Source organism: Podarcis bocagei, assembly GCF_964188305.1.
Source record: "Podarcis bocagei genome assembly, chromosome: 1".
NCBI classification, from domain to species: Eukaryota; Metazoa; Chordata; class Lepidosauria; order Squamata; family Lacertidae; genus Podarcis; species Podarcis bocagei.
The window spans coordinates 37,221,050-37,248,485 of record NC_138125.1 but is presented as its reverse complement, the minus strand read 5'-3'; the positions used below and the strand labels follow the sequence as shown (position 1 = coordinate 37,248,485).

Below are 27,436 nucleotides of genomic sequence, written 5' to 3'. Positions count from 1 at the left end.
TGAGGTACAGTGATCACTTTGCTAGAACATTTGTAACATATTGCTGTTATTTATTCAATTTCCACCCCATCCTTTCTCCCAAAGGAGCCCAGGGTGACACATTTCAACTGAAACAGAACCTGTGGAACAGTCACCAGCATCATAGGTACAATTTTATAGCTGCCAAACATCTAGAAAGGATGTACAAGGTATTTTGCTTCTTCTCAATAATGCTCATTTAGAAGACCAGGGTGCCATAAATTAATTTTCAGCACTGTTAACATCATATGCATCAGAAGAAGAGTGTTGGATCAGGCCAATAGCCCATCTAGTTCAGCATCCTTTTCTCACAGTAGCCAATCAAAAATGCCTATAGGAAGAAATACTGTCACAATACACCTTACTACTTTATGAGAAGAAATAATAATTATTTGGGAGTTTCAAGAAAAACAGATAAGCAGTGGTATCACAACTCACAGAGATTTCAAGCAGCAAGTTGCATTTGCTAATAGGCCCTGACCCACACTATTGAGCAAGCACACAATTAGCAATATTACAAAATTACATGGAAAAGGTAGCCAGGAAGGAGCAGTTAGACAGACCAGATCATGTGCTCATATTTACTGTAACATTTGCTGCACACAGCAAAATGGAATAGCTACATGTAACAATAAACACCAATTCTACGTGAACAAAATGTAGATCAATATACACCAACATCCTACTGCTATAAATTAAGTTTGCACCCTATTTTTAACTGCAGAATTACTCATGTCAACAACACCAGAACCATCCAGGTTAAAGAAGGTTGATCACATCTTTTAACACACATCCCCTTGATCTGGAGACTCCATGGACCGTGAATCAATCAAACACACACACACACACACACACACACACACACACGGACTAAAGAAAGAGCTATTCTTGAAAAATATATTCACCCAGGTTCAAATTACACCCAGAGCTAGTACTTGAGCTAGGAATACAACAGTACTGTAAATGACTCTACCTTCTGAGCATGAATCAGTTATATGTCGAACCACAATTTATTTCTGCTTTCAGTTTTAATTGGAATTTATAAAGGAGGATACAAAACGCAAAATCTGGTAAGTCCCCCCCCCCCCATCAAGATACAGAGGTTGATTTATTTCCTTCTGGAAGTAGATTTCCTCAGGAATACAGGCTACGGGGTACAAATATATGTATCTTGGATGGGGCAGAGGGAACAGAAAAAATAAAAGAGGATTCTCCATAGGACACAAGGATATCTTCTTTATTTTCTAACAGAATGAATTAGTGGAGGAAGGGAGGAATTTCTACAGCTCAGATGAGAGCTAAACATGAATGCAACTGGGCAGTCCAGTGAGATCTGATTATCTGATGTAATTCAAGAGAAAGGTCCTATTTATTATTTATACTGTTATGCTAGATGCTTTCTAAACATAGAAATAAACTCCTCTAGTGTACAATTTAAGTTATCTATAATTTACACTTAGGTTGTGATCTTTCTAAGCTCACTTAGGAAGTATTATTGAAATCCATAAGCTTAATTCCAGGTAAACAGACAAGATAAGACATTTCTCACGGAATTTTGCAAATTGATCTACATAAAAATGATGCTTATATTTCTGAAGTTATATTTCACGGGTAGCATGGCAAAGCAAATGGATTTGTGAGCTGTGTGATTCCTGTTACACTATTAGGGGCTATTCCCCAATGCTATATAGCTACTAGGTCCAAACTGGCACAAGCCTTTCAAAGATACGATGAGACATTTAATGCTATCCAACGCCTTAGGAATTGCAGTGGCATCTGATCCAAAATCTCCTAGCAATGTGTGTAGGCATAGCTATCTTTTTACCAGGTGCAAAGGTGATTCTGCAGACATACCAAGGATTTGTTTCCAAGATAGCCCAATGTACATGCCCAGTTTGCCACCTATACAATCAATTTGTCCTGCACGTATTGAAACAAAGTGTTTATATAATTCAAACCTGAGGAGTCAATCCTATACACTTACGTAGGAGTAAGCCCTAGTGAACAAAACAGGGTATACTTCTGAACAGACATGAATTTGATTGTGTTGTTACATTCTAGCAAACACATGAAGATAGTAAGGAGTTTAAGTGTTGTGTGTTTGGGCTTTAACTTAAAATCTATAAATTATCTTTGATGGCTTTCCATATTACTGTCTGGATAATTTATTCACAAGTACCACCAAGACTAAGTTCATCGTAAAGGTATGTCTTATGTGTCTTGTTTGTTATTACGTAATTTTTGTTTATTTGAGAAATCTCAATAAAGTTTTCTGGACAGGACTGGAAAAAAGCATAGGGAAAATATCCCTGCATCATAATGTATGTATGTATGTAAGTATGTATATTATTTACCGTATTTTTCGCCCCATAAGACGCACTTTTTCCCCTCCAAAAATGAAGGGGAAATCGGGGTGCGTCTTATGGGGCGAATGCCTGCAAGCCTCGCGCGCCCGGCAGGAGGTCCGACCGGGTGCGCGAGGCTTGGGGCGGCAGCCTGTCGCCCGAAGCACGGGGAGCCCTCTGGAGGGCTCCCCCTGCTTCGGGCAAGTGTCTGCAAGCCTCGCGCACCCGGCAGGAGGTCCCACCGGGTGCGCGAGGCTTGGGGCGGCAGCGGACTGCTTGCGCGCACCTAGAAGCTTGGGGCGGGCTGAGCTCAGCTGGCCCCAAGCTTCTCGGTGCGCGCAAGCAGTCCGCTGCCGCCCCAAGCCTCCCGCACCCGGCAGGAGGTCCCGCTGGGTGCGCGAGGCTTGGGGCGGCAGCGGACTGCTTGCGCGCACCTAGAAGCTTGGGGCCAGCTGAGCTCAGCCCGCCCCAAGCTTCTCGGTGCGCGCAAGCAGTCCGCTGCCGCCCCAAGCCTCCCGCACCCGGCAGGAGGTCCCGCTGGGTGCGCGAGGCTTGGGGCAGCAGCGGACTGCTTGCGCGCACCGAGAAGCTTGGGGCGGGCTGAGCTCAGCTGGCCCCAAGCTTCTAGGTGCGCGCAAGCAGTCCGCTGCCGCCCCAAGCCTCGCGCACCCGGCGGGACCTCCTGCCGGGTGCGGGAGGCTTGGGGCGGCAGCGGACTGCTTGCCGGCATGCAGAAGCTTGGGGCGTGCTGAGCTCAGCACGCCCCAAGCTTCTAGGTGCGCGCAAGCAGTCCGCTGCCGCCCCAAGCCTCGCGCACCCAGCGGGACCTCCTGCCGGGTGCGGGAGGCTTGGGGCGGCAGCGGACTGCTTGCCGGCACGCAGAAGCTTGGGGCGCGCTGACCTCAGCTTGCCCCAAGCTTCTGGATTAGCGCAGCGCACCTGGGGGGGAAATAAATTTTTTTCCCTTTATTTCCCCCCCTAAAATCTAGGTGCGTCTTATGGGCCGGTGCGTCTTATGGGGCGAAAAATACGGTATTTAAACCAAGAAACCTTTTTACTGCCAAAATCTGTAAACTTGGGGGGAGGGGAAGTGTTGTGTGTATGTGCTGCAATTTCCATGCTTGCTCATATAAAGGAAACACCCTTTTTCTGACTAAGGCTGCAATCCTAACTCTGTTATCTGGTAGTAAGCCCAACTGAATTCCACAGAACTTACTTCTGAATAGACATGGCTAGGATTTCACTGTAAGAATAATTGCATACATATATAAATGACGGTGCAACTGCAACAAGGAAATAAGATTGTTTATACAAGGTAATATTTTTTATTAGCGGATAGCAGGGTATTGAAACTTCTTTCTACTGAAGAACATATACATTCATGAGTGGCATAACCTAGATAAACTCAACCTAAAGTTTCCCGCTTTCTCTGTTTCATTTTAGTGCATTCAGACTCTACATTCTGAGATTATATCTTCCAAATTGACAAACCTAACTTGAAGTTATGATTGCCTTTGCTCTTGCATAGCATAGGTCATCTTTACTTCTCAGGACAAGACAATGTCCAGTTTTCCATTTCCAAACTTCAGGCTTAATTGATGCTGCTTATGTTGCCAAAACTGCACCGTCCACAAGAATGGAACCCTGAGGTTTGTGGAAATACCAAAAACCTTTAGGGCTGGGAAAACATAAGGAGAGGAGCACCCAAACACCCCATGAGTACTGAGTAGGCTCACTGGCCACAGAATGCTGAGTGGCTGTTGAGGGTGGGAAAGGAGGGTCTCTGAGGAGGGCTTGACTGACTGGCTGAAACACACTGAACAAGAGCACTCCACCCTGCAAAAAATTGTTGCAGGTCCCACTTCTACTTGTATATTCCTATTCCCATTTTGTCAGATGAAACAACATGTCAGTTCTGTTATTTGTAACTATGATAAAATAGCACTGGTAAATGTGATTGTAAAGAAATGGAATACATTTAAGGAACAGCTCCTCCTGATCTAAATGCCAAGTGCTAAGTATTTTGCCTTCCTTTCACCACCTATCCTAGGGTGGACTTCAGATTCAAGCCCACAGTACAATAAAAAATATTAAATAAAACCTTTTGGTTCCTAGTCCAGCTGTCCATTTTTCTTAACATGCTTTCCAGATATGGAAGTCATAAGGATTTCTTTTCAACAGCAAAGCTGTGCCTTTTTTTACTTCATGTAGCAACTTTCAAACTCTCATTTGACACAGCCACATCAGCAATTAGAAATTGCTTCTGCAGCTTGGTAGACTGTTTTTGCAAAGTTGTGCTTTGCTCTCTCTCCCCCTTGTTCCTCAAAGAAAGGCTGCAATATTGCACATGTCACCATTCAAACATCACAAACAGCAGGGGCATCATTTTCTTGCTGGTATAAAAGAAAGGAGGATGTAGCATTTGACTTATTAGGAGTTACCGTATTTTTTGCTCTATAAGACTCACTTTTTCCCTCCTAAAAAGTAAGGGGAAATGTGTGTGCGTGTTATGGAGCGAATGCAGGCTGCGCAGCTATCCCAGAAGCCAGAACAGCAAGAGGGAATGCTGCTTTCACTGCACAGCGATCCCTCTTGCTGTTCTGGCTTCTGGGATTCAGAATATTTTTTTCCTTGTTTTCCTCCTCCAAAAACTAGGTGCGTCTTGTGGTCTGGTGCGTCTTATAGAGCGAAAAATACGGTAACTCCTAATAAGCATCCCTCCCACCAGGCAAACCAGTCAGTTACTGGTTACCAGGCTGTACCATATAAGTCAAGAGTCAGGCAAAAATACAGATAAAATGTAGACCACTCTAAGAAATATATTGATACTGAGCCATAACTGTGCAAGAAGTTTCACTGACTCTTTACTTGGAAAATTTCTGTGTGTGAGTGTTACCACCTGCTCTCTTTCATGAGAAACTTATGGGGAAAATGAAAAATGAATCCCACCTTTCCTTCAGGGTAAACTTTCCCAAGCTGGCACCCTCCAGATGTTTTGGACTACAGGGATGATGGGAGCTGTAGTCCAAAACATCTGGCAGGTACCAGGTTGGGCAAGGATGCTCTAGAGAATTCATGATGGCAAAACTGGCAGTCTCCCATTCCAACCAACGCCGGCTTGACTCAACCAGTGATAACTTTAACAACGTTATTGCATCATGTGCCTTCAGACTATACTGTTGGTCTAAATGGATACAACACACACAGAAAGATATCCACTAGGCTGCATATCACAATATATACCAGCAGAATTAATACTTAGCCACTCTCATTTTGTCTTAGACTTTACACAACTTTGTGTTCAATACTCCCCAGTAAACCACTGAACTGTGCTGATTCTGAACATGAGGCTGCCTTCAGAAGCAGCTGCTAACTGGGAATGGGTGCTGGAACTATGTCTTCTTGGTGTTGAATCAGCATCACTGACTCCTGATCCATTTCTGAGCTTAATTAAAAGTGGGGGTGCTCACTTTAAAAGTTTAAATACAAAGTACTTGTTGGATCATATTTTCCTATACCAGTCTGACCAATATCACCCTCAGAACTTTCCTGAGTGTGCCTCCATGTTCTAAGGTACGGAGGGTGGCAACTGGGGAGACAACCATTTCAGTTCTTTGGGAAGTTCTTCCCAGAGAAGAGTTCTCTGGCTTCTACGTTGATGTCAACTTGATACCAGGTATTTTTATTCACCACTTAGGCACTGTTTAAGTGTTATCCACGGTGTCTTAATTATGCTGAATGTTCATTTACTCTGCAGTTTTGCTGATTGTGTGCAGTTCATGTATTGTTTCTATTTTGCTAGCGTGAACCCCTCCTTCCGAGGATGTCCATGTGAAGGTGTAGCTAATAGTCACATGAATAAAAGCAACAGGGCACTTCCTAACGTGCACGCTCAAGATCTCTGTGTTGCTCCTTAACACACTATGCAGCTTTATACAATTGTAAGCCTCAGTGAGTTCAACTGGAAGGAAGATTGCAAGCTTTAAGCTTTTCTACCAACCAAGTGGTTACAGGGTGGTTAAAGGGTGGGTTTTTCCAACACTTTTGATCTAGGTTGTATGTACAATCTTCTCAGGAAGCAGTAGTGATTGCCACCGACTTGGACAGCTTTTAAAAAGGATTAGAGACAAATTTGTGGAGAATAAAGCTACCACTGGCTCCTAGCCACAGTGACATACTGACTCCACTGTCAGAGCAGCATGCCACTGAATGCGAGTCGCTAGGAATCAAAGAGTGTACAGGTGGGGGGCCTGCTGTTGTGCTCAGGTCCTCCTTGCAGGCTTCCCATAGGTATCTGGTTGGATGCTATTGAGAAAAGGATGCCAGGCCACTGCCCTAACCCTTTAGGGTTCTTGTTATGTTATGATGAACTCCAGATTGACTGATCCAAAGTAAAACAAAACAAAAATAAAGTGTCCTCCTAAAGGCCTGACAGAACACGTTTTGTACAAAGCAACATGATACGGGTCAGCCAGAATCTCTTGTCCATTAGGAGCCTGTATTTATTTATTCCACAAGCTGCAAAATTACACCCTTACAACTTGCATTTAGTAAGTCTAGAATAGCCCCCCCATCCTGCTCCATACTCAGAATCAACAGAGGCATACAAAGATGATTACTTTAGACATAAAAATAAACATTCAAGGCTACCAGTCACCCTAATAATAAAAATTCGACAGCAAGTAACTCGTCCTCAGCCTTTAGGGACCTGTGCTTAGCTCTGCAGGCAGAAACTGGTGCTTATTCCACATATCCTGAAGGCTGACCCCACGAGGACTTCCACTAGCAGCTTTCCTGGAGGAGATAAGCGCACTTCCCTTGGCTTCCGGGGCTGGGGAATATCTCTTTTTCGACCCAAGCAACCCCAGCCCTTTATAAGAGGCTGACACTTTCCTTCCAACCCTGCTACACTTTCCTTCCTTGTCCGGAGGCTTGGCAAGGACACTTGAAAACTTTGAGGTGACGGGTGTCCTGCCCGTTCCAAGGGGGGACTGGTCGCCGTTGTCCCCTCTCTCGACACCAGTTCTTTATTGAACCTAAAGTCTACCCTACAACCCGCCTCACACTCCACCAGGGGGGAACTGACGTGGGTCCCCACCTAGCAGCTGAATCCCCTCAGCCCGCCCCAGAAACCTCCCCAGAGGAACAGCTTACCTCCGACCAGCGCCCCGACGGGACTCCCAGCCGGCCAGGATCGGCTCCTGCGCCTCCTCTCCCCGAGAAAGAAAGAGAAGGAGGAGCTGCCTCCGCTCGCCGGCCTACAGGCAGCTTCCGCGAGGGGAGCCGGGCTGCGTGGCTGGCTGCGCAGGGTGGGGTCCCAGGCAAGCCGAGTGCTCCCTCCGCTGCCGTTTCTCCCCTGTGAAGCAGGGAAGCCCCGCGCCCTCCCCGCGGATCAGCAGCAGGAGGACGACGAGGAGGAGGAGCCGCCTCTCGGGGCGCCCTCCCTCTTCCCCGCGGGAGCAGCCGCTCAGGGCCGTGCAATCGGGCCCCGAGCCATCGAACGCCCGCGGCGGCCAAGCGCAGGCCTCGCGCCCCGGGAGAGGCTCCCGCGAGGAAGGCGGCGCGGCGGGTCGAGGCTCCCTTCTCGGGTGGCGGGGCTGCTTCAATTCGCAGCAGGCGCCCCCTTCTCCTCCTCCTCCTCCTCCGCACTGCCTGCTTCCCCCCCCCCCCTTCCTCTCTCTCTCTCTCTCTTCTGACAACGCTATGCTGGTCTGTGCTGTAATCAATAGGCGTGCATATATGTTTTATTTATTTATTTTAACTCGCCTGAAAGGGGTGAAACCGTTGTCATTTGTTTTCGCAGGAATTATTGACGAAGCCGGATCCTCCTCCCCGCCGCACCATGTTGTCTTCTGTACTCACACTCCCTTTGCCAAGGCTGAAAAGATGAATTGGTTTGGAGCCGGCCCCAGGCAACCACAGACAAATAACTCCGCTAGTTCCGCTCTGGAGTCAAACTTTTCTTTCATTCAGGGCCAGGGCCATTCCTTTCCTTAAAAGAGAGACTGAGACTGAGAGAGTTGGGCTTCACTTAGTAACCAAAAGCTGACGACAGGGGAAAGAGCCTTTTGGGTTTTTTAGCCTGCATTTTTTTTTTATTTTGAGAAAACATTTCCTTGTGGCACTGCCTTCTTTTAAAACATCCACATTCCCTCTTGCGCTGCCACAACTGCCCCCTTGCATTTGATCTGCTGCATTTGATCTAACTGCAGCCACACACACAATTCTGTTCACAACCCGTGTGCGTGGCAGCCCACAAAATGTTTGCTTCTTTGGACTTGGATGTTACAATGAACTCAGCAGGACACTGCCTGGTTAAAATGTTTCCTGCCTCCATCCCCAGTCCTGCACTTAAGGCCATTCAATACATTTCCAAGATACTTTGAAAAACATGTATGTGAACGCTCTTAAGAGTGATAATTGGCTCTGATCGTTGACATAAACCCAACAACCCAAACAGTAGCAAAACTGATTGTGATAGAAAGTCACTTGGGCTACCTGGAAGCAATAAAAGCATTCTAGGCAGTATTGAAACCTACGGTAAGTGGCTGTGGCTTGTTTTCCATGCAGGCACAGGTCAAAGTGCTGGTGCTTATCTTCAAAGCACTCTACAGCTTGGGATCCAGGTTCCGGAAGGAGTCCCTTAAAAACTGTCTTTATGTTACAGTGGTGCAGCAATAAAACTGCTAACACAGTTTAAAACTGCTAACACAGCAGAGTTAAGCAGGGTCCTGTATGGTTTGAAACTGGATGGGGAACATGCATAAAGATTCCTGCTTTGCAGGGGCTTGGACAGGGTGACCCTCGGGATCCTTTCCAACTCTATCATTCTATGATCCCATGTTGCCCCAGCTGAGCTAAAGTAGGTGGCAGTTGGGGAGATGTCATTCTTGATTGTAATGATCTGCCTCTGGAATGCTTTCCTCAGAGATGTTGCCTGTTACTTATAAATCCACATAAAAGTGGATTGAGGTCTTTTTGGTGTCAGGCACCATATTATTTATTTTAATTGTATACTATTCACAACTGTGTGGTCACACTTTAACCCACAACATGAGTAAAATACCAGAGATTCCTCAGATAGGCAGAATGCAACTCTGAGGGTCTCTAGCAGGCCAACCAAATCCCCTGTAAGCCTGGGTAAACAAATACACATGGGAGTTTCTGATGGTTTTATTCCTGCAGTGCCTTGCAAACTAGTCACATCAGACTGCAGAGACTTCAGATGTTGCAGACTGTTAGGCAGGTTTCACCATTACCTTAACCACCCAGAATAGCTCTTCTGGAGGGCAACTGGAAAAGTAATTTAGATTTGTTGCCATCGGAGTCAGAAATAAGTGTCTTCATGCTGGCCAACTTGTTTCTCCAAATTTGGTGGGCGCAGTAATGCCCACTGTTTGCTCCGAGTGTTTTTCCCAAGGCCAAAGTATCCCTACAAGCATTGTAATGATGACTGTTGACTGAACTCTATCCAAAAAAATGTGAAACAACCTGAGTCACTAGCTTCATTCACTTTGTGCTTAATATTACTCATAATGACCTAAGACAGCTGACTGTAACATGAAGGAGTTTTTTACCGTTAAATGCATCAGTGGAGAATGGCGTTTACTAATGCACTGAATGAGCCAACAATCTGAAGTTCAATCCAGGTGGCTCCTTAGACTGGATGGAAGGGAGGTTGCCTGCTCTTGAAGGGGTTCCACTCCTCCAAAGGAGCAGATATGTAGCTTGTGTGTACTTCTGGATCCTTTGCTGTCGCTTGAGGCTCAGGTGGTCTCAGTGGTGTGGCGTGCCTTCCATCAGCTTCAGCTGGTGGCTCAGCTGCACCTCTAGCTGGACAGGGATAGCCAAACTTCTATTGTCTATGTTCTGGTAACCTCTAGGTTGGATTGTTCCAACCAACACTCTATCTTTAGAGCTGCTTCTGAAGATGGTTCGGAAACTTCAACAGGTGCAGAATTTGGTGACTAGGTTGCTCAACGGTGCAAGATGGTTTGAGCGTATTACACCAATCCTGACTCAACTGCACTGGCTGCCAATTAGTTTTCCAGGCCCAATTCAAAGTGCTGGTTTAGACCTATATAGCCTTAAACAGCTCAGGACCGTCATACCTCAAGGACCAGCTCTCCCCATATGAATCAACCTGGACCCTGGGCTCATCATCTGAGGCTCTTCTTTGTGTGCCTCTTCCACATGAGGTCCAGAGGGCGGCAACACAAGAAGAGGCCTTTTCTCAGTTGGTTAGAGCAAGGCTCTGACAATGCCAAGGTTGCAGGTTCGATCCCTGTATGGGACAACTGCATATTCCTGCACAGCAGGGGGTTGAACTAGATGATCCTCAGGGTCCCTTCCAACTCTACAATTTTGAGATTCTGCAGAGGCTCCCCCTCTGTGGAATGCTCTCCCCAGGGAGGCTTGCCTGGTGCCTTCATTACATATTTTTAGGTGCCAGGCGAAAACATTATAACCAGGCCTTTGGCTGATTAACATTCTATGTCCTTTTATATGTGTGTGGGGAGGGATTATTGGTTTGTTTTTGTTTTATTATGTATTTTGTATTTTTATGTTGTGAATTGCCCTGTGATCTTTAGATGAAGGGTGATATAAAGTTTTAATAAATAATAATAATGAGGGCAGCTGATTATTATAGTCTCCACAGTACCATTCCACCCTCCCCTTGTCCGTAATCCAAAATGTTGTAATCTCTAATGCAGCACATTGTAATTGATTAAGCGCCTTACATTCACATTTTAATATGTATGGTATTAATAAGTTATATCGTGACCAATATCCAAATACTGTTAAAAAGAACATGATGTACTACTATGAAATTTAGAGCAGTCAAATAGTAAAAGATGTACAGATCAAAGCTACGTTAGGGAATTTACTTTTGTTGCTTTTGCAAGTGGTTTTCAAGAGAACACTGTAATATAAGCAAGTGGGGAGCCAACTAGTCATCTACTATCTCATTACATATTGGAATATAGAAGCCCATCATCAAGCAACATGCATGCCTCTGGAATGATAAGAAACAAGCACTACAAGAAGACAGAATAGAAATTATTTCTTTTCTGTAAAAGAGAGTAACTTGATCACATTATTCACCCCAGAGTATCACAGTGGAAGCAGACACAGGTCAATGTCGCAAACACTGGAAATTGAAGATTCAGTACTATTTCTTCACCATTAACAAAGTGTCTATATTTATGATGGGCAATCCTCAATTTTAAAGTCCAAAAAAGGAACTGGGGTAGTTTTTTTTGGGGGGTGGCATACAAAGTGCTACCACCAAAAGCAGGAAGAATTACATTCCCTAAATTGCCTCAGCCACCATTTCCCACCCATGTGGATGCCGCAGTGCCAATCTCTTCAGCTTGCTGACTCATGCATGGAAGGCTAAAGATCCAAAACAGATCCGCTGTTCACCCTGTCATCACCTGCTGCATCTTTCCTCAAAGTCTGTAATGCTCTGCTGCCGATAGAAAAGTTACAGAGCTATAGTTTGGTTCAAGGATGACCTAATCATTGGCACAGGCTGGAAGCAAGCAGAGACCATGAACATGTCTCTTCATCCTTCACCCTTGTTATGGTGGACATCTTGTTTCTTTGACATGTTAAAGGTAAAGGGACCCCTGACCATTAGGTCCAGTCGTGGCCAACTCTGGGGTTGCGGGGCTCATCTCGCTTTATTGGCCGAGGGAGCCGGCGTACAGCTTCCGGGTCATGTGGCCAGCATGACTAAGCCGCTTCTGGCGAACCAGAGCAGCACACGGAAACGCCGTTTACCTTCCCGCTGGAGCGGTACCTATTTATCTACTTGCACTTTGACGTGCTTTCAAACTGCTAGGTTGGCAGGAGCAGGGACTGAGCAATGGGAGCTCACCCCGTCGCAGGGATTCAAACCACTGACCTTCTGATTGGCAAGTCCTAGTCTCTGTGGTTTAACCCACAGTGCCACCCATTAGAGTGCAACAAAAATAGAATCCTGGGAACTGGCTATTACTATACATATTGATTGATTTATTTGTACTTATAGCCCATCCTTCACTGCCCCAGGGCAGGTTACAAAAAAATTAACAATAAAAGAAAAGGTATGAACTCAGTCTACCATGGCCTAGCAAAGCAGCACTGCAGAATAGCAGTATGTAGGAAAAGGACGGACCTCTGCACAGCCAAAGGCCTGGATAATGAAGTTTGTCTTGACTCAGTGTCAAAAAGCACATGGTGATGGTGCAAGATGGACCCGATGCCGCAACCTGGGAATCTCCGAAGTGAAGGCCATCTCCTGTTCCATCACCCCTCAACCCACAGAGTGGTGGCATTACCAACAGAATAGATTCAAAGACAATTCTGCAGCTGGGCCTCTTTTTGTCAAAAAACGAGTACCACTAATTGGTTAGGTCCCATACATGAAGGAGGAAGACATTTTGAGGCAATTTAACTTAAAAGAATTAAATATATTTATTAGCTTGGTTTACTGAAATCTTTTCCTCGCTCTCGAATGCTTAGAATCTATTTAACTATATTCCTTAACGCAACTGTGCAACATTCCTTAGGCAGTATGTCCTTAAAAAATAAATGTCCTTAAAAAATAAATCACCTTTTCCCTCCTCAAAACTCAATCATATGACTGAAAGGTCCATTTGTATCCACTTTCAACACCTGCCGGTTTCCATATGTGCCGTACTTGAGAGCAACCCCGGCCTCTGCACATTTGGTATTTGCAGTCAGTTCTCGTTCGCACTGAGTCACAAACTGGGAATACAGCTCCATCCCGATTTCCTTTTCAATGTTGGAATGATACTGCATTCTTCTTCCCTTCAGTTTGCCACCCAGCGTGGCCTGGGGTATTACTAATATGCTGCCTGGCAAATCCAGAACAGAAACGTATTCGCCGCTTTCCGTTTCACTCAACTTCACGTTCACAAGCGTATTGACTGCAAAGACAGAGAAGGGAAAAACAATTGCAGTTAGTAGGTTTGTGAAGTGATTATGCAATAGCAATGCGGCAAGTTAAATTCTGCCCATAAGGACAAAAGTCAAGACACAGGCATCGTGAAACAGGGATAGTACCTGAATTCCAATGTCCAGTTTCCTCTTATACAATAGTGGAGAAGAAGAACATTTACCTGTACATTAGCTCCCTCTGCTGGCTACCTGGTATACATTTACATATCAAGAAAAATGAGCAAGTAGAAATACTTCTAACTGAATTAGGCTTAAGCCCAATAAATTTAATAGTTTTTACTGTCTCGTAATGGGCCATGAATAAAATTTCTTTTGAACCCTTATTCTGAAGCCTTAAAAGGAACAGCTATGTATTCTCACTTCATTTCACTCTCCTGGTAACCTGGGGGGGGGGGTATGGATTATGCTAAGAGACAAGTCTGTCCCTAAGCTTCAAAACTGTGAAGGGATCTAAGATGGGTTTGTCCTCACTCCTGCATTGCATTGCAGTACACAAGGTGGTACTAATAACACAAGTTATTAACTAATTTGGAAAGACTAGTCCAAGCTCATAGGGTTGTATCCAACCAAACTGTTCTGTTAGTGCCAGGACTTGCACTTGTGCAACAGAACTTCTCCTCAATCTCCCTTCCTTGGTTCACGCACCACACCACCCCAAATCTGCTCTGGAGGACTGGGGGAACCCACAAAACATATTGGGGGGCATGTGGGGGGAGCAAAGAGAGGGGAAATTCCATTGTGCAAGCAGAAGGCCTTGTGCAAACAAGACTTCTTTGGATGTAACCCATGATTAAAATCCTACTTCGCCTTAAGTACAAATGGAAAAGATTTTTTAAGAACCAACCCCTTTGCCAAGAAGGCTTCATACCAAGTGTGTGCCACTTAAAAAAAAAAATATTTTCAAAAGAAACTGCAGTATAAAAGAAAAGGAGGACAGAAAGTAACAAACATAGTTACTGATTCAGGCTACATTTCAATACTGCCTCAAGCCTTAAGCTAAATATGGCACTGTATTAATAACGCACTCTGCATCAACAAGCTTATTAAACAGCAAACCTTAATAAGAACAAGTTAATTAAAAAGCACATCGGACTTGTATGCAGAATGATTCGGAATGAAATACTTGCTTAGAACTTTCCCTGGAGAGCAGTTTTTAATGATTCAAAGCTTTTCATTACAAAAATCTCATGAAACAAGTTCTTATTACTATTTTATGATAGGCTCAATGATGCAGCTGCAGTTATTTGCATATTTTAGTGCCGTTTTAAAATGGCTGTTTTTAAATACTATTTTATCTAAACACCTACCCATTTTGGGAATAATTTCTTCACTAGCCCCTTTGAAGAAACATACATAGATTATAAGTCCTCGCTGTATCTATTCAAAATAACAAAGAAATATATTTACACATCCATATACCCATACGTTTTTTACTGTAATTAAAGAGCTCTATTAATATTGTGCATGAAACCACAATCCTATGCATGTCTTCTTAGACATGCATGAGACTTATTCCCCAGGAAGTATGTCTAAGATTTCAACCTTAATTGGGATAACTTATTCATTTCAGTAGATGTAAACTGAAATGTTTCTGTATGTAAAATAAAAGCAATTTATTTTCCATGTCTAGATTCTGAAGTAATAGGTAATCTAGGACTTAAAAGGTCACAAGCTAGATTTCTTTTGTGGAAAGTACTATAAAGACCACACTCGAATAAAATTAAACATTTTTATATCTGGGCTACATATTTCTTTGTGCCTCAGACGTCATACTTTTAAAAACAACTTCTTCCATGATAGAGAACTGAATGTTTTATTTTCTCTGTTTCTTGAACAAATAAATACAAAGTTACATAGTTTATTTTGAGGCATACACGTCCGATATACACTCAAAATATAGACTTAGGTTTTCCAAACTGTATTCAAATTGTTAAACAAAATCAGCCAAAAATCAGCCAAGCAGCAAGCATGTTCCATACATTGTTAGTCTCCGACTATCAGTTGAATTTCCAGTCAAAATCTTCAGAGTACAAATAAGCTGATCTCAGAATAAACATGAGCTGTATTGAAACAATAATGCCTAATCTGCAGTTTAGTAAAAGATAATTAAAAACAAAATAAGCCAACAATAATATTAATGTCACTTCACAATGTCCCGTAACATCTGGGGGATTGTGTAAAGATGATTTTAATAAAAGAATGATAACTATCCTCATTTTTATAGTGTTGCAACAACCTGTAAGGTAGGTCAGAGATGAATTTGAATCCAATTTGTCAAATCCGAGATGTCAAATGTTCACCGCTCCAGGTGCTTTCACAATATGCATGGCCTATCGGTCAATGGCAGACCGCAAGATTCAATTCCTGATGTCTCCAGGTCAGACTAAGAATGAGTCCTGCCTGAAACTCTGGAAATCAGCTGCTAGATGAACCAATGTGGTGGTTGTTCCTAAACTCTGTCCCCTGCTCCCCACAACCTGAAAATTGCTGAGGAATCACTTGATTTTTCTGCCTGCTGTAGCAACTGTAAAGTACTGTGCTGCATGAATCTAATTGTATTTTTACAGACATGCTGTGGACCACCTGAGTGAAACTCATGGAGTACCAGTGGAAAAAAGTTTGGGCTGCTTCCCAAGTTTCAGTAGGGATGTTCACACATTACATTAAGCAGATGTACTTTCTGTGCACTTGTGTACACTACAGTCGAACTGCACCAAACAACGATTATGCACTCTTCTATACTAGCACCTGAGCACGTGCAGAGACAGCTCGTTCAGTGTAACGTGTGAAAAAACCTGATCTCTACTCAGAATTAAGTCTCACCGAAATGTTAAATGTATATTTTTGTCACTAGGTAGTTCGCTCCATGACGATCGTTCCCCATGCACAAAAAGGAAAAAATGGGGGGGGGGAGGGGGGAGACGCCTTTGTAATGCTAAGCAATATGAGAAGAAACCGTGGCTTCAAACTTCACGCGTGAAAACGCCCACTATTCCGTTTCAGGATTTTTCCTGAGTTCCGGAAGCGATGGAAAAAAGCCATGGAAGCAAAGTACTTCCGGCACTGGGGGGGGGGGGATCCTCACGATTATTACAATAATCCGTATTGCCATTGGGACATCCTGATTATTTTAGGAAGTAAGCAGGGTGATGTGCAAATTGAAGATCAACTCGGCGGTGGCATCATCATCATCATTATTATTTTGGTGGGGGTAGGGACGAGCAGGCAGACAGGCGGAGAAAGCGATGATCTCTGCTCGCCAAGTCGGGGGGTGCCTTATTGAAATCAAAGCGGGGCAACCCCGAGAGATCTGCCCGTGCAGACGTTACCTCCACCCACTCGGCTTCGGAGCCCGGCTCGGCAGGCTTCACCTGCAGCCTCGCGTGCAGGCACTGCTGCAAAAGGGCCCGGGCAAAAGGACCCCGGGTCGAGTCGGCCATGGTCCGCGGCGGAGGAAACCGGGAAAGGATGGCGGTCCCGCCTCCCGGCCCGCGTTTTTTCCCTTCTTCTCCCTGCTGATGGCCGAGGAAGCCGAGCGACACGTGTCAGGAGCCTGGAGACGGGACTTCCTGGTTTCTTCTTGATTTCCCCCTTCTTCACGTAAGCGGAAGTGAAAGCTGCTCATTGAAAACAGGATTGTGTCTTGTTAGCAAAGCCTGGAAGGAACAGAAGCCAGAGATAGAAATCGGAATCGTGAAAAGTGCTCTGGAATCATTGGATGAAAACACCACAAATACTTGGTCAAATAGCCACAGTTTATTTGTATGCCGCCTTTTGATTAAAAATATATATGTTCAAAGCAGCTTACAATAGCAAGGAGAGGACAAATCTTGGCCGGAGGAGGCAGTTAGTGTTAGTGACGTTGCCTTGCTGGCATGAGTCACGTAGGGGGAAAAAGGTCCTGCAAGATTGGGCCTTTACATTTGTTTTAAAGCTACAGTATGAACAGTTGATAATGAATGGAAAAATACGGTAATTGGGCCTTATAATATGCAAATAATAAAAGAACATTGGTAAGAATACACATTTATTGGTAGTGATGAAAATGCAAGATCTCACAGAATTCAGAGACAAACTAGACATAAGAGGCACAGAGATGCTGCAAGTCCATGTCAAATGCAAACAATTTGTGCCATGAAATTACGGTATTGGGCATGTCTCACAAGCTGCTTGCCATTGATTCCTGAGAATGGGGAGATACCTAACACAATGGTTTCACATCACACTTTGTATCAGATGTTATAAGAAACAGCAAAGATGTATGTAGTGGTGACATCTTGTATTAACTATTATAACCCTCCCCTTTTTTTTACAAAAACATGTTGGAGCATTCTACCTGAATGTCAAATCTGCTAAGATTTATGAATATGCAGTGACTGGAAATAAATGGGGAAAGATGCAAGAATGTATTAATATATCAAAATAAAAATCAGATGATGTAATGCAATGGGGATTGGGAAAATTGAAAGCACTTAAATAACTTTCTCCAGATGTGCTGATTCTCCCGGTTTACTGCTTTACTACCATGTGATACGCAAGAACCAAAGGTCACATTAATCACACCAAACAAACTAGTGATCATGTTACAAGAGTTCATAATGATTTTGCAGAACATCAGTTCTTTCCCCCTTTTTTGCTGGTACTTAGGGAATATTGTACTGCAGACATAAATAAGCTTTCTCTGTTGGTGTGTGTGTTCATGTGCATGCAGAAAAGCAGCTTCCGTATCAACAACACATATGCAGTACTGCTGTATGATGTGCTGGAGAGAAACAGGAGAAGCGAGGTTTAAGTATTTTAAATAAACCTTTTTTTAAAAAAAGGAAGTGGTGGTAGGGAAGATGAAGGCAGGGAAAGGTAAAATAAGTGCAAACTGCATAAACCCGGCAAGACAGTATATTTGTTCAGAATCAATTTTTTTGTCCCAAATGCACAAATTTCAGACACACCAAAAATGTAAATATAATTACATACAAGGGTAACTTCTGTTGATCCATATGAAGAGGCTACCAGTCTGGTTCTATATTAATATGCCAGAGTAAAATCTTTAAACTAGAGGTGGGAAACCTTTTTTCAGCCCAAGCGCTGCATTTCTTTCCAGAGAACTTTCAGAGGGGCATATGCCAGTGTAAATGTAAATTTTACCTTTGTACAAGTAGGCTCGTTTTTATACACATTCCAAACCCTGTTTTCCTGTTCAGACCACAAGCATTCGAAGAGACAAACCACCTGGGCAAAAATACTCGCAGTGCAAAGCAGGAGCAGTAAGGGGTGTGTTTGGAGGACCAGATAGAGAGATCTGCTCTAGTCTAAATGGAACTTTGCATCTCAAGGGTTGAACAAATGGCCCTTCATGCACTCTGACTGTGAAGACTAGATTACTACTTTAAGTATTTCTATCCCATTTTCCTCCAAGCAGTTCAAGGCAGCATACATGGCTCTCCTGTTCTCATTTTATTCTCAGAACAACCCATTCAGCTAGATAAAGATTGAGAAAAAGTGATCTGCCCCAACATCATCTAGTGAGTAGAGATCTGCAGCAGCCTCATACCTAGTCAACTAATAATAGGGACATGCACCAAATACACATCCACGCATCATCACACAAAAGACAACACCTGCCTGTCTGCAATCCATCAGCCCCAGAGGCACAGCTGGCACACATCCCTGCAGGCAAATATTTGAGGTCACCTATGCTGCTCACACTGTTTTCGAAATTTGTGGGAGATTTTTGCCTATTAGCAGGCGCCTTCTGTGCCAACTTTTAAATCCCTGCTGAAAACTTTTCTATTTTGCCGGGCTTACACATGCAATTAAGAATGCATATTTCCACAATGGTTAATTGATGTCTGTTTTTATAGTACGGTTTAGTGTTTTATTGCTGTAAATGGCTTTGTTTTTTTTATGACATATTTTTTATAAACAAATAAAAGTAAATATTATGAGTGCTATTCTATTCTTTTCCATGAGAGGGAGCGTGATGAAAACCCTTCAATTAAAGAAAACGTCAAAGTAGATTAAAAGCTCTACTTCCCTGAATGCAAGGGGGAAGTGAATGCTTCTTCCACAAGTAGCTGCTTCTGCTGGCTTCCATAACTACACTCTCTCTTTGGATGCCAAGGTGGTGGATCTATTGCACCTTTGAGGGAGGGAGGGAGAGGGATAGGGACTAAGCAAGCAAGTAACCAGAAGTAACCAGTTCCCTCTGAGCAGTGCTATTGGGCCCTCAGGGGATGGGTGCATATGAGAAAAGATATACAAAGCACAGCCAGTGCCTGCTGGTTCACACAAGACATTCAGAAATAGATGGTATTAGTTAAAAGCCAGCCCACCCTCCTGCTGTGTATTTGGTGGTGGTGCTAAGCCTAGTCATCAGACTGCCAGAAAAGGAAGTGTGAGAGCAGGGGTTGGGTCCCATAGGGAAAAGACGGGCAAAATATTGGAAACAGTAGCAGCAGCTTCTTCAGGGCCAGCCCAAAACATTTTGTTGGCTAAGGCAAAGAACCAGTGTGGTGTAATGGTTAGAGCGCTGGACTATAACCAGGGTTCAAATCCCTACTCACTGGGTGACCTTATGCCTGTTACTATCTCTCAGCCTAATCTACCTCATTGGGTTGTTGTGAGGATAAAATGGTGGGGAAGAGAACTATGTATGCCACCTTTAACCCACGCGGGTGACACTGTGGGTTAAACCACAGAGCCTAGGGCTTGCCAGTCAGAAGGTCGGCGGTTTAAATCCCCGCAATGGGGTGAGCTCCCATTGCTTGGTCCCTGCTCCTGTCAACCTAGCAGTTCGAAAGCACGAAGTGCAAGTAGATAAATAGGTACTGCTCCAGCAGGAAGGTAAACGGCATTTCAGTGCACTGCTCTGGTTCACCAGAAGCGGCTTAGTCATGCTGGCCACATGACCCGGAAGCTGTATGCCGGCTCCCTCGGCCAGTAAAGCAAGATGAGTGCCGCAACCCCAGACTCATCTGCGACTGGATCTAACGGTCAGGGGTCCCTCTACCTTTAGAAAAAGGTGGTATATAAATGAATGAATGACCTCTCCATGTACAAAAAAGCCGACTGGAATGAGTTACTGTTCTACAAGAAAGGCTTCCACATGTGCTTCCATGGGAGGATGGAGGCAAGACCTTCTCATGGTCACCACAACCACCCTACAGTGTGTCCCCACAGGTGTGCTTTTAATGCTTTAGCGATTTCGTCTGTGTGAACCCACCCACTCTGCCTCTCTCTGTGCAACAAACTCCAAATATGTGCGCCCACAAAGACAGGGAGGATGATCCAGACAGGCAGGAGACACTCCTTGCTCATGAGAGCACCTGTGCCTAGCAGCAGAATTACTCCTTCATTTCTGCACATCTTTGAGTTTTTCAGGAGAAAAGCAAATGCCATTTGCTTTCCAAGCTTGAGGGATATGCGGTGTTGCTGTGGGCTGGCCCCAACCTCCCACCAGCCATGGACCCTCAATAGTTGCTGGCGAACGACTGATCACATGTGGGCGCTCGGTAGCTTCCTAACGTGACGCTGACCCCTGCATACCAATCGCCTAAAGCCAAGGCAGTGCTAATAGTCTTTGTCGCTAAAAAGGGATGTCCCATTTGCTGCTTGTTTGCTTGCAGCCTCCGTTGCCCGCCCCTTTTGGGGGCTGGGCTGAGGCGAGGCTACGCAGATCCATCGGCAGGCGCTGGGAGGGGTGCTAGGATGGTGGCGCGAGCTTATGCATTGGCGTTACAAACTGCGAAGAGAAAAGCCTTGCCATGGCTCCGGCCAGGCTGGGGTGGAGCCGCGACCTCGGCTGTTTCCGCCCGCTTTCGGGTAAGTGACGCGTGGAGAGCCATTTTCATTTTGGACAGGAGTTTGGATGGGCACGAGGCAGGCGGGAGCTCCGGAGCATGTCGTTGTGCGGTGCGTCCTTTTCGTGCCTGGTGGATGAAAGGGGTTCTAAACAGCGGTTGGCGCGAGCTATGAAATCCCCTTTTCAAATTAATTGCACTGCACAACCCACCCACCCCTTTAAAAGTGTGTTAGTGAGATTGGTTTCAAGTGACATTTCTATAGCTCCATACGAAGGATTGTTTTGGGGGTTTTATTCCTTCTCTTCCTTGTTCACGTTCCAGTCACTCTAGTTTATTTTACCAACCTTACTTTTTTTACTGTTTCCAGTTACTTTTTGCACCACCATTCAATAACCATAATTGCATCTAAAGACTCCACGCATGTACATCTGCATTAACTCTCACATACATATACAGTATATGTAAGCAATCCCCCCCATTCCTCTTCCATGGACACATTTGCCCATATTCTCTGTTCCACATGCACACCTGTCTCCATCTGTCGGGGTTTCCTTCACTCCCTTTTTTCTGAATTCGCACCCAGTTCTGCCGGGACCTCCCCCCTCTCGCACTGTACTTTCTTGTTATTGCTAATCGGAATGTTTCTCTGATTTCCTTTCACTTGCACACCCGCATTTTCATTCTTCTCTGGCAGATCCTACGCTCTGCTGTGTGAACAGACCCAGTCACGCAGCAAACTACCCTGCGATTCTTAGTTGCACGCATTCCTCTTACACTTCAGGAAGCACCGTCGTTGCCGAGGAGGTACTTCCGCCTCGCCTGCATCCATTTCCTATCGGACCGAGAAGGTACCTAGAGGTGCCTCTCTGGGCGGCGATTCTATAGTTTTAACCGCTTGCAGGCAGAGGCTTGCTTTTGCTAGATAAGCTGCTGTCTCCAAATCTTCTGTAGCTTCACTTCAGAGACGCCACACGGGCATGCGTGATGTATTTTGATATGGAAATAAGAGGACTGAAAGCGTTGTTAGTTGCTGGCAGTCCCTCAAGGATGCTAAAATTACTGGCTGCAAACTTTAAAAAAATGGTAAGCTTTCCTAGTTATGTCCACGTGCAGTTTGACACATCTCATTGGTGTCAAGCTTGGCTTACAAACGTGCCCTAGGTTAGAGCAACACAGAGATAACAGAAGTCTTGCAAGGCGTCAGACGAAATAAACTTGCCAGTAATTTTAGTGGAGGAGCTGGAAACTATTTTTCTATCTCTCTCTTTCATACACAGATTTTGGTGTATGAAAACAGTTTAGAATTAGCACGTTTTCTGTTTTGTTTTCAGTCCTCAAATGCAAACGATGAGGTCCTCAAAGAGAAGCGTAGCAAAATCATGGCTAGAGGACTTCCAAAGCAAAAACCGATTCAAGGAGTTAAGCAGGTGTTGGTTGTAGCTTCTGGAAAAGGAGGTGTTGGGAAGTCAACAACTGCTGGTAAGTTCTGTGTATTTGATTCAGTATATTATTTCCCTTTAATTTGCTTGTAGATATAGGTGTGCGGATATAACAAGCTCTTATCTAACAATGTACACTTCCACTATATTGTACTCTTAGTTTGGATTTAATTTGAAAAGGTTTTTAAATAAATGTTTTTCAGCCTGAAATAAGCTGTCAGATATAAGCAGAGTTCTTGTTTCATTGTTATTTGGTACAATTTGTGATGCTCCCTGGATCAAGTACACAGTTGAAACTAGTTCAATAATTATACTGGGAGGGAAAGAAGCTACACTGAGAAATTATCCTCATGTTCTATTGACCTGAGTGTGTCCATAACACTGCTTGAATTTCAATATTTATTAGAGTGTGAACAAAAGTTTCCTCTACAAGTTGCCATTGATTTGTTTTATTTAGGCAAAATAGGTAGAACTAGATAAAACTAAAAACTAGGGACCCAAATTTAAACTAGTGTTCATTTCCTAATACTTTAATTTTTCTTTTATTAGCTTAAAAAGTGGCTACTCGTTGATTTACTCTGACTTGGATGGTTTGTAGATTGTGCTGTTAATTGTTTTCTTTCAAATCTACCCTTGGAGTAAGCCTGTTGCACATAGTGGAATATACCTCTAAGTAAACATGTACTAAACAAAATCTAAATTTAATCAGTTTAATACTAAGTCTAATGTGAAAGTAGCCCTTCATTAAAATTCCATCTGTTGTGACATTTGAATAATTTTAAGCTCTTGGTGTTTTTTTTTGGCTCACTGTTCTGAAGCTGTATTTTAGACAGTAACCAAAATAGTCTGAAGCACAATCCTATATCTGTCATCTCCCACTGAACTTATTTCTAGGTAACTGCATAGGTTTTAAGCCTCATTTCATTTTATGTATTGTAAACCATGAAAATCCTGACTTTCAAATAGCAAAGAAAGGGAAAGAGTCATTTTAGGATTGTCTGTGACTGATTTTTATTAGAAGATGCAACACACAGTCATTAGGTTTGAGATGAATCTAGTGGAAGAAGGAAAATACTGACTTCGTACACTTCCAAATAAATTCTCCAATTAGCTATTATGGGTTAGGAGTTTAGGTTCTCTTATGAATCAGCAGCTGATTTAAGAAACATGGAAGTAGGAAATGGGAATAAATCATTTTTACAGTGAAGAGGATTGTACAGTACAATGTCCCAATGATTTGTATTGGGACCCATACTATTTTACTTATTCATAAATGATCTGGAGTCATGGGCTTCTTTTTTTAGAAGTGATCTCATCTCCGAGAGGCTGATTCTGCTAATTTTTGTGTTCTTTTTTCAGTAAATGTAGCCCTTGCACTGGCAGCAAATGATTCGGTAAGTAATTGCCTGATTATTGTTTCAATATTGCTAAATATAAAAATCGATTAAAAGTTACACAGATGTTAATAAGCACCTTAATAGCTGGTATATAGGCAGAGATATTTTTAAAGGTTGCTTCTGAAATACAGTGGTGCCTCGCAAGACGAAAAGAATCCATTCTGTGATTCTCTTCGTCTAGCGGTTTTTTCGTCTTGCGAAGCAAGCCCATTGACGGATTAGCGGATTAGCGCTATTAGCGGCTTTTAGCGGCTTATCTGCTGATCGGATCAGCTGATAAGCGGCTTAGTGGCTTAGAAAAAGGGGGGGAAGGAAAAAAAACCAGCAGGAACTCGCAAGACATTGTCGTCTTGCGAAGCAAGCCCATAGGAAATTCGTTTTGCGGAGCACCTCCAAAACGGAAAACTCTTTCGTCTAGCGAGTTTTCCGTCTTGCGAGGCATTCGTCTTGCGGGGCACCACTGTAGTAGTTTTAATTTCAGTAGCTAGCTTCAAATGACATCGTTGGAAAAAAGACACCATTTCTTCCATCAGGATTCTGCCCAATACTCAACTCCCTGACTCCTATCACTGATAGGGAAAACTAGCTTTACATTAAGTAAATCTGTGTATTTTTAATGTTACAATAAATTTCATGATGTGGGTATGTGTGTGTAGTTTTCTAAGGTTAAGGTTCACAGGGCCCTATGAAAATGATTGCTAGACTCACCTTTTAATGTCTTTACTAAAGTACATTTGTGAAATATGTCTATACTCTAATAAAAAAAAATTCCACTTTTGAGAATTCAAAGCACTTCACATACATTATTTCAGTAAATCTTTTCAGAAACTTGCCTAAGGCCACATTGACACAAACCACATATCCAGTTAAATAGACATACAGTTGGAAGACATGACTAACCCCATGTCCACTCTATATGCATGCTCTGGAGAAGATGTAAAAAATCCTGTGTGTGTACAAACTATATTGTAGACTCTGCCTATCTATTAACAGACCCTGGCTATTCTAGGGACTGTGATCCCAGGGACAAAACTTAAACATGCACATGTCTGTATGTTCATAGTCTCTTTAAAATGTGCAGATTGGTCAGAAATGGAATTGGAAGTTGTGCTTCTGATGTATATTTCTTTTCTTTTTTTTACATTTATATTCCACTTTTCTGTCAAGCAGCTCAAGGTGGCATACATGATTCTTCCTCCTCTTAATTTTATCTTCACAACAACCCTGTGAAGTATGTTGCGCTTAGAGACTGTGACTGATGGAAAGTCACCCCTTTAGCTTCATGGCTGAGTGGGGATTTGAACCCTGGTGGCGCTGTGGGTTAAACCACAGAGCCTAGGGCTTGCTGATCAGAATGTCGGAGGTTCGAATCCCCGCGACGGGGTGAGCTCCCGTTGCTCGGTCCCAGCTCCTGCCCACCTAGCAGTTCGAAAGCACGTCAAAGTGCAGGTAGATAAATAGGTACCGCTCCGGCAGGAAAGTAAACGGCGTTTCCGTGCGCTGCTCTGGTTCACCAGAAGCGGCTTAGTCATGCTGGCCACATGACCCGGAAGCTGTCTGCGGACAAATGCCAGCTCCCTCGGCCAGTAAAGCGAGATGAGAGCCACAACCCCAGAGTCGTCTGCAACTGGACCTAATGGTCAGGGGTTCCTTTACCTTTACCTTTACCTACCAGGTTTAACACTCTAACCACTAAACCATATTAGCTTGCTCTTTAGTTGAATATGCGAAAAACGCAAGAGCTGAAATTGGAATTGGGGATTTCTGGTTCATTGCTCAGTCTCTGCTCTTTGCTATTTATGCCTGGGTGATATAAATAAGGGTTTAGTGGTGCAATGCAGTAGGCAAGGTGGTCATAATATCCCCTGTTGGCATTTAAGAAAATAACACACATTCCATGTGAATGAATAAAAAATGTCCCTGAAACATGGCAGTATTTGCAGCAAATATACTAGTATTAGAACAAGGCTGTCAAAACAAGGTTAAAATGTACCGCGTGAATTTAACAGTGAAAGTTCAAGGCTCTTGAAAAATCTGTCAGGAAAGGCAGAGGCAGAACTTGAGAGTAGCAGATGTTGCATTAATATTTGATACAGAAGTAAATTTTTAAAATCATTGTATTGGAATTAATTGCTTGATTGACACTAATAGGAGTCACCTGGCAAGTTTTCAAACACTGCATAGAAAGTGTTTCATAATTAATGCCTGGTGTTATTGCAGTGGGTGAAATTTACGATCGTGACACAATGGGTTAGCAAACAATGAATCATCTTTGTTTATAGCACTTGTGTATGCTGTGTGTGTGTTTGTGTAGTTCTGCAGTACCCCTCAAATAGGAGCTGTACAGTCATTATTCTTCAGTTTATTTCTACGTCATTAAAATAGCATTTTTAAGAACATGTCATCATGTTATATTTCCCAAGTACTTACTGATCACAGAAGTCTGCATGATAAATGTGGCGAGTGGCGCAGACTGTCAGAGAGTGATTTGCAGAAATGATCTTTCAAGTTCCTGCTCTAATCTTGCCTCCTGCCATCAGATATCACTTAATTGGCCTTGGACAAGTCACGGTTCTCCTAGGAGATAAAGATAGCCCTCTTCAGCTATTCTCCCTCAGTGTCACATAATCACCATCTATTGAGAGCAGGGACCGAGCCTGTTGGCCACTGCTCTCTCTGTTGCATCGTTGTGGTCAATGTCCCCGCATTCCATGTGCTGTGAAAGATTCCCTGCAGTAGAGAGCCTGCTATTGTGTAGGCTTCCTGTGTGATTTAGAACCCTGCTATTTATTTCATTTGACCTCACCATTTCTTCCTAAAACTGTGTGTATACATACACCCACTTCTCCACCCGTTACTCAGGATAACACTTAACGCATCTGAGATTGACTAGTCAGTGAAAGCTTATACAAAAATAAACGTGTTAGTCTTGAAGTTGCTTTGTTGCTTAAATTTCAACCAACTAAGAATATACAAGGTAAATTGAGGTTGTGGGGTTGCTTTTGCCTCATCTTTAAAAGTTGATGGCGCCGTATTTACAATGGTTTAGAAATGCTAGATTCGTTCTTAACTTGCAGTGGATCTTGTGTATCAGGGATGGGAGGTTTAATAATAATAATGTCAATGATGATGATGATGATGATGATGATGATGTTTCACTTTGAAGCCCTATTGGGGAACTAGAAAAATATATAGCCTAAATTCACCACAAGATTAGTTTGTGAATTTAGGCTAGACACAGGCTTGGCTTTCTCATTTGCTACAGATACTAGATTCTTCTTATCTATTTGATGGAAAGACATTTGCTGTTATTTCCTGCTGGCAGGCAGCACTGCAGGGATCTTGTGGTTTGAGGTACTGAAGGATTCCCAATGCTAACACTAATAACTCTTACTCTGCTTGTGTCTCAGAACTATAAATCTAGTCTTAGGCTTAGAAATTCCAACTTGCCTAAGAACCGACTAGTT

General features: G+C 43.5%; 3 protein-coding genes across 7 annotated transcripts in view; 1 reads left to right on the top strand and 2 right to left on the bottom strand.

Annotated features, from left to right (window-relative positions):
- Positions 1-7,651, bottom strand: part of HEATR5A (HEAT repeat containing 5A) — a 59,998-nt gene extending 52,347 nt beyond the window's left edge. For both annotated transcript variants that reach the window (XM_081207577.1, XM_081207578.1), the window contains exon 1: positions 7,518-7,651. The gene's annotated coding sequence lies outside the window, so the exon portion shown is untranslated. The remainder of the gene's footprint in view (positions 1-7,517) is intronic.
- Positions 7,652-11,402: 3,751 nt separating this feature from the next.
- On the bottom strand, positions 11,403-17,523 carry DTD2 (D-aminoacyl-tRNA deacylase 2). The gene is given in 4 exon segments (XM_081210474.1): positions 11,403-13,300; positions 14,639-14,708; positions 16,661-16,848; positions 16,851-17,523. Coding segments are annotated over 4 exon segments (690 nt in total). The 5' UTR covers positions 16,957-17,523; the 3' UTR covers positions 11,403-12,974.
- Positions 17,524-20,985: 3,462 nt separating this feature from the next.
- Positions 20,986-27,436, top strand: part of NUBPL (NUBP iron-sulfur cluster assembly factor, mitochondrial) — a 64,245-nt gene continuing 57,794 nt past the window's right edge. The window contains exons 1-3 of one of the 4 annotated variants that reach the window (XM_081209889.1): positions 20,986-21,152; positions 22,465-22,612; positions 23,932-23,966. In XM_081209889.1, coding sequence (XP_081066015.1) covers positions 21,039-21,152; positions 22,465-22,612; positions 23,932-23,966 — 297 coding nt within the window. In that variant the 5' untranslated portion in view covers positions 20,986-21,038. Of the gene's footprint in view, positions 21,153-21,993; positions 22,217-22,464; positions 22,613-23,931; positions 23,967-27,436 lie in introns of those variants that run through there. The other 3 variants (XM_081209887.1, XM_081209888.1, XM_081209890.1) reach the window with 3 other exon arrangements.